This window comes from Mytilus edulis, chromosome 11 (genome assembly GCF_963676685.1).
Source record: "Mytilus edulis chromosome 11, xbMytEdul2.2, whole genome shotgun sequence".
Taxonomy (NCBI): domain Eukaryota; kingdom Metazoa; phylum Mollusca; class Bivalvia; order Mytilida; family Mytilidae; genus Mytilus; species Mytilus edulis.
In genome coordinates, this window is record NC_092354.1 from 43,794,449 (window position 1) to 43,800,675 (window position 6,227).

At 34.0% G+C, this 6,227-nt stretch overlaps 1 protein-coding gene across 1 annotated transcript; it reads right to left on the minus strand.

Annotated features, from left to right (window-relative positions):
* Positions 1 to 5,248: 5,248 nt before the first annotated feature.
* On the minus strand, positions 5,249 to 6,133 carry LOC139494279 (GTPase IMAP family member 9-like). The gene has a single exon (XM_071282448.1). It carries the CDS (start codon positions 6,131 to 6,133, stop codon positions 5,249 to 5,251), a length of 885 nt encoding a protein of 294 aa, XP_071138549.1.
* Positions 6,134 to 6,227: the final 94 nt, after the last annotated feature.

The following is a 6,227-nucleotide window of genomic DNA, read 5'->3' on the forward strand; positions in this document are numbered from 1 at the left end:
AATGGTTAAAAATTGACTATAAAGGGCAATAACTCCTAAAGGGGTCAACTGACCATTTCGGTCATGTTGACTTATTTGTAAATCGTACTTTGCTGAACATTATTGTTGTTTACAGTTTATCTCTATCTATAATAATATTCAAGATAATAACAAAAAACAGTAAAATTTCCTTAAAATTACCAATTTAGGGGCAGCAACCCAACAATGGGTTGTACGAATCATCTGAAAATTTTCGGGCAGATAGATCTTGACGTGATAAACAATTTTACTCCATGTCAGATTTGCTCTAAATGCTTTGGTTTTTGAGTTATAAGCCAAAAACTGCATTTTACCCCTATGTTCTATTTTTAGCCATGGTGGCCATCTTGGTTGGTTGGGCGGGTCACCGGACACATTTTTTAAACTAGATACCCCAATGATGATTGTGGCCAAGTTTTGTTTAATTTAGCCCAGTAGTTTCAGAGGAGAAGATTTTTGTAAAAGTTAACGACGACGGACGACGACGACGGACAACGGACGCAAAGTGATGGGAAAAGCTCACTTGGCCCCTCGGGCCAAGTGAGCTAATAAAATATAGTGTAGACCAATAAATACACATGTAATCTAATATTTGTTTTATAATTTCATCTCCATTAAAACACCATAACATGATACACTAGATGTGTTTAAAATTATAAACACCATTTATGTTTCTATATATGCCTTCATTATAAGTTCTCTAAGTTTCAATCCCTCAAAACTATAACTTTTACCCTATAAATCATGCTAAAAAATAAAAGTTTTAGTGTAAATATCATTTACCCTTAAAAGTAGTAATATATCACAATTCTTTAATTGTTTCCCCCATTTTACCAAATTTAGTCTTAATCCTAATGTATATTCAGTTGTTATACTTGGTAGCTCTGACACTATCAGTCACTACACCTGTCCACAATCATAACTGACAATGACTGATCATATTAATATAAATTTTGTTGAACAATCATTGAAAAAATAATTTTTTGTTCAATAAAATAAGGGAAATTTATAAATAATTGTGTAAAGATTAAAGATTAAACCTCATGTTTCAAGGCGAAGTTCATAAGCCAAAAAAATACTAGCAAAATAAGAAAAGGAATAAATTAATTAGTAATATACATGTACTTAACCCTTAAATTATTAAAATTGTTCTCTTTCATGTCTTTGGACCCACAAATTGGAAATTTCTAAAAATTTCTTACTAGTAAATAAAATCAGTACGATAAAATAAGTTAATGTCCAAAATATATTAAAAAAAAGCAATAAAAAATATTTCCATTAGAATAGATGATTATGGTTTAAACATATATTGTAGTAAATTTCGATTTTATAAACAATTTCGTCCTTTATTAGTCCCACAAGGACGCTAAATACCATGACTATTCCTTTCGCTTTGTTTAAAAAAAAAATAATTTAAATTTACTTTCTAATTCAATTTTTCTTTTACCTTTATGAATTTTTTAATAATTTTAGAACAAAAACATTAATTTATTTTATATTAACCAGTTTACTGTCGTCAAGGGGGTGGGGGTTTTAAATTTACAAACTATGCATTTAAATGGGAACATTTAGTTGGACCCTCCCACTTTTATCCTAGGTTTGCAACCCCAGTCTTCATGCTTAACCACAAGTCCTACAGCATTGGTTGTAAAATTGCTCTTGGGCTTGTAAAATTCTCTCTACAAGCCAACAGAATCCAACTACAATTTTAAAAAAATTGAGCCTCTGGCTTGTGGACTCAAAAGTTAAGCGTGAAGGCTGGAACCCCCTTTTAAAAATGTCTTATTCTGTCCCTGAGTGGTCTGATAGTAATAGTAGTAAAAAGGAATATTCTTATAAGTTAAAACATGCTGGTCATGGACATTCGGAAAAAAATTAAATTAAAAATACAGTATGTGATCACTTTTGCACTGAAATTTAAAGTCATATGAAACGAGTGAGTGGTGAAAAATAATTTTTATCCAATTCTTGAACCAATGCATGTATATATCATAAACTTAGTCCTCTGTGCACGATTTTCTCATTTTTTACGCAAATATATCGTATAATCGTCATTTTTTTTCTCTCTGTCTGTTATGATTTAACAAATATGGCTGCTCATTAAATGCCGTGTTTTGAAGCCGAAGTTTACCGATTGTCACCTTATAGAAAACAAATAACAAAAAGCACGGGTATTCAGCACGTGTTTAACATGTACAATCAGATAATTGTTTATTTTAATGACAGATCCATGCGTATTGCGATCACCGGATTTTAACGAAGAGGGTTACGCTCAGGTCACTATGAATACGGAAAATATGTCGGCGAATTGCTAAATGTGGACAAATTAAAGAATTTAAATTTCCTCAGAAAAAAGTATACGTACATAAGTTGTATAATGAAAACTATCCATTTAGTTATAAAAATCATATGGATATTTTTTTTTAATTTGAGGTTTCTTATGACTTAATTCAATTTTTTAGTCGGTATTTAATGTTTGAAACTTACAAAAATAACTTAAGGGACATACTGTATACCATTTCACAGCATTCAGGGGCGTAGCTAGAAAGAAACGATGTGGAAGCAACTACCGCCGAGCGGAGCGAGGCGAAAAATTTTTGGGACCCTATTATGCAGAATTTTTTTTTTTTTTCGGTTTTCGGTTATAAGACGGTTAAAAGAGGAGCTATATATAGATAAAAATTCATGAATGTAAAACTATTAATAAATCTTCTGAATATAATAATACATAAACAACACATATTGTGATACAGAATTTACTCAAAATTGTCACACTGAAATCCCGATGAATATGCAGTAATGCTATGTAACTTTCGTTGTTCAGTGTTGATCGTACATTTGTTTTCAATTACATACGTAGTACCGTGACTCTGATAGATCTCAGGGCCATCATGGCATGGTAGCACTCGCTCATAAACCAGCGTACGTGTTCGGCATCGAGCGACCTCCCAATTGAATTCGTCAAAATTACATGCTAGGTCAGTTTCGTATGTTTCAGACAATATTGAGATTTGTTCGTTTGTGATATTTCCTACAACACGATGAAGCAGATACAGCACAAAGAAGCGATTTTCTGATAACTTGACGCGACTCCACTCTCCAGTTGCCTTATCATATGGTCTATGAACGCAAAAAATAATGAGACTTTCCAATACTGTTTTGGCGTAGTTGCAGGGTGATTGGCTCCGGTAGTCTGTCAACCACATCGCCTCGGCATATTTTTGTAGATATCGAAGGGATCTGATAATTCTAATGCCGATTAGTACATCTCATTCCAAACTGATGAACTGTACACTGTAAAATGTGCTCCAAAACTACATATCTTAGACTGAGTATTACAAATTCAAAAGTAAAAATCTTGTAAAAGATACAAGTAACCTTCCGATTTTGTCATAATCTCCCCAAAAAAAATATTTTGAAACCAAATGTCGTTATTTAATGATATTTCATCAATTAAAAAAAGTGACAACATAGGTGTTTCCTTTAACATTCAATTTATAAATTTTTATTTTGCCATTTCTTTTTTTGCATGCCAAATCAATGTGCACGAAACTACGGAGCTACGATCTTTTTCTGAATGAACAGCTTCATCAACACTTGTAACTAGGTTGTCAAACTAATATCCGGGATAGACGGAAAAGACACCAACAGTCTCCGATTCCGATTGACCAACTCATTTCTCTCCCTTCTGCTTTTTTTTTTTTTCTTTTTTTTTTTTTGTTGTTGTGAAAACGACGTGGATGCACGTGCTGTCGTGCCTCCGGGTAGCTACGCCCCTGGCATTATAATGTTTTATAGCACCAAGTAAGACTCAATAAAAGGTGAGCGGTCCAGGGAAAGTGAGAGAAAACGGATGTTGACAACTTGTGTATTTCCAGAGACAAGGACGGATACATAAGGCCAAAATCCGAATTTAATTTTTCGCCATAAAGTTATAATAATATATTTATATCTAAATTTAATGTTTACAAACATGCTAAACAAAACATAAAAAATATTTTTTGCAAACTGTGCAAACAGTAAATAAAAAATAATGTTGGAAATGTTGGTGAATATAAAAACATACAAAAATAAATGTTGGCGAACTTGGCTAAGTTGGCAAATTTCAGTAAGTTGGCCAACATTACTTATAAAACAATGTTGGCGAACTAGGTAAACAATAATTATTATGTTAAGGTTGGCGAACAATAATAATTCTAAAAAATTGGCGAAGTTGGCGCACACTTGGCGAACAGTAAATGTTAGTGAACAGTACAGGTTTCCTAAAGGTTGGCAATGATAGCGACACTGGCGAAAACAGTAATGTTTTCCTGAATGTTGGCAACCTAAGCGAACAGTATTAATTTTTTTAAATGTTTGCGAATAGTTATGACTACATAAATATTGGCAATGTTGGCGAACAATAATGATTTCCTAAAGTTGGCGACATTGGCGAACAGTCATTAGTAATGATTTCGTAAATGTTGACGACGTTGGCAACATTGACGAACAGTAATGAGTTTGTAAATGTTGGCGACGTTGGCGACTTTGGCGAACAGTATTGATTTCATAAATGTTGGTAACGTTGGCGACGTTGGCGAACAGTAATGATTTCGTAAATGTTGGCGACGTTGGTGAACAGTAATGAGTTTGTAAATGTTGGCGACGTTGGCGAACAGTATTGATTTCATAAATGTTGGCGACGTTGTTGAACAGTATTGATTTCATAAATGTTGGCGACGTTGGCGACGTTGGCCAACAGTAATGAGTTTGTAAATGTTGGCGACGTTGGCGACATTGGCGAACAGTATTAATTTCATAAATGTTGGTGACGTTGGCGAATAGTATTGATTTCATAAATGTTGGCGATGTTGGCGATGTTGGCGAACATTAATGAGTTCGTAAATGTTGGCGACGCTGGCGAACAGTAATGATTTCGTAAATGTTGGCGACGTTGGCGACGTTAGTGAACATTTACACAATCCTGTACCAGAATGTATATATTAAATTTATTAAGTGTGTTTTACTTGATTTTTGTATAGTTAAGGGTCCATATCACAGATGTTAGACTATCAGTCCCCGAAGGTGTCATTAGCTTAGTAGTCAATGCTTTGGCACAAACATGATTTATACTTTATCGATTATGTAAATTATCAAAGTGTTATTTATGAAGCCATCTGTTTGTTATATTTGTTACTGGTTATGATATATTAAGAGGCTTGAATTGCTCTGGTTTATGCAAATTTATAATCTAGTCTACATCTCCAGCTATGGAGAAATTCCTAATATCTTGACGTTGGTATGAATGTGGAAAATTGAATCTAAGCATTTCCTCAATGCTTAAATGTGGGCGCTGTGTATGGCCTGATACGTTTCGAAATTCCTTAAGTTGTTCAAAATCTATCTCTGGGAAAATCCGCTGATCTTGTGACATTGCAATTTTGACTTGACCATAAAGTGTTAGACAAGAACTGATGGTGTCTGTTGTCCCTCTGAAAAGGTTAATAGCTGCAAGTATCTTGTTCATGATGATAATCGATCCATTTTCTTTTAATTTTGCAAAGGATTCGCGATAAGATTTTAACATCTCTTCTTCTTTTTTGTTGAATTCTTTTTCACGTTCTTCCCGGTGATCTTTCCATGTTCTTCTTTCTTGTTCTAAAAGGTGTGCAAATTCTTCTTTTAGATCTTTTTCACGTATCTCTTCTGCCTCTTTTAATAATTGCATCGCTTCTTTTTCCTTTTCATTCATTATACGCGCAGCTTCTTGGAAATTGTTATCAGTATACCAATCTCCCCCATTCGCAAGCAACATTTTATCAACAATTTGGAGAAGCTTTTCGACTTGTTGCTTAGAGTCGTTGCCAGTTAGTGTGTTATCAAAAGGAATAAATCTCCGATTGCATGTTTCATTTATGAACCTTTTAGCTTTCTGTGGAAGAGTGTCAATAAAGTTTTCAAATGTTTGTGTTTTGTTTCGCTTCCAATCGTCATGTCGGGTGAAGATAACTATGACGTATTTCTGGAGACGCTGTCCAAAATAGTCCACGAATTTGTTTATCGTATTGATTTCTTCATCGGTATAACGCCCAATAGGTAATGTGAACAAAATGGCGTGTGGTCCGGGATTTACCATTCCTATGCTGCGAACGATTTCCTTAATAACGTCGCTTTCACTCTTGTCCGTATCAAAAAGTCCAGGTGTATCCACAATTGAAATAGATTTTCCA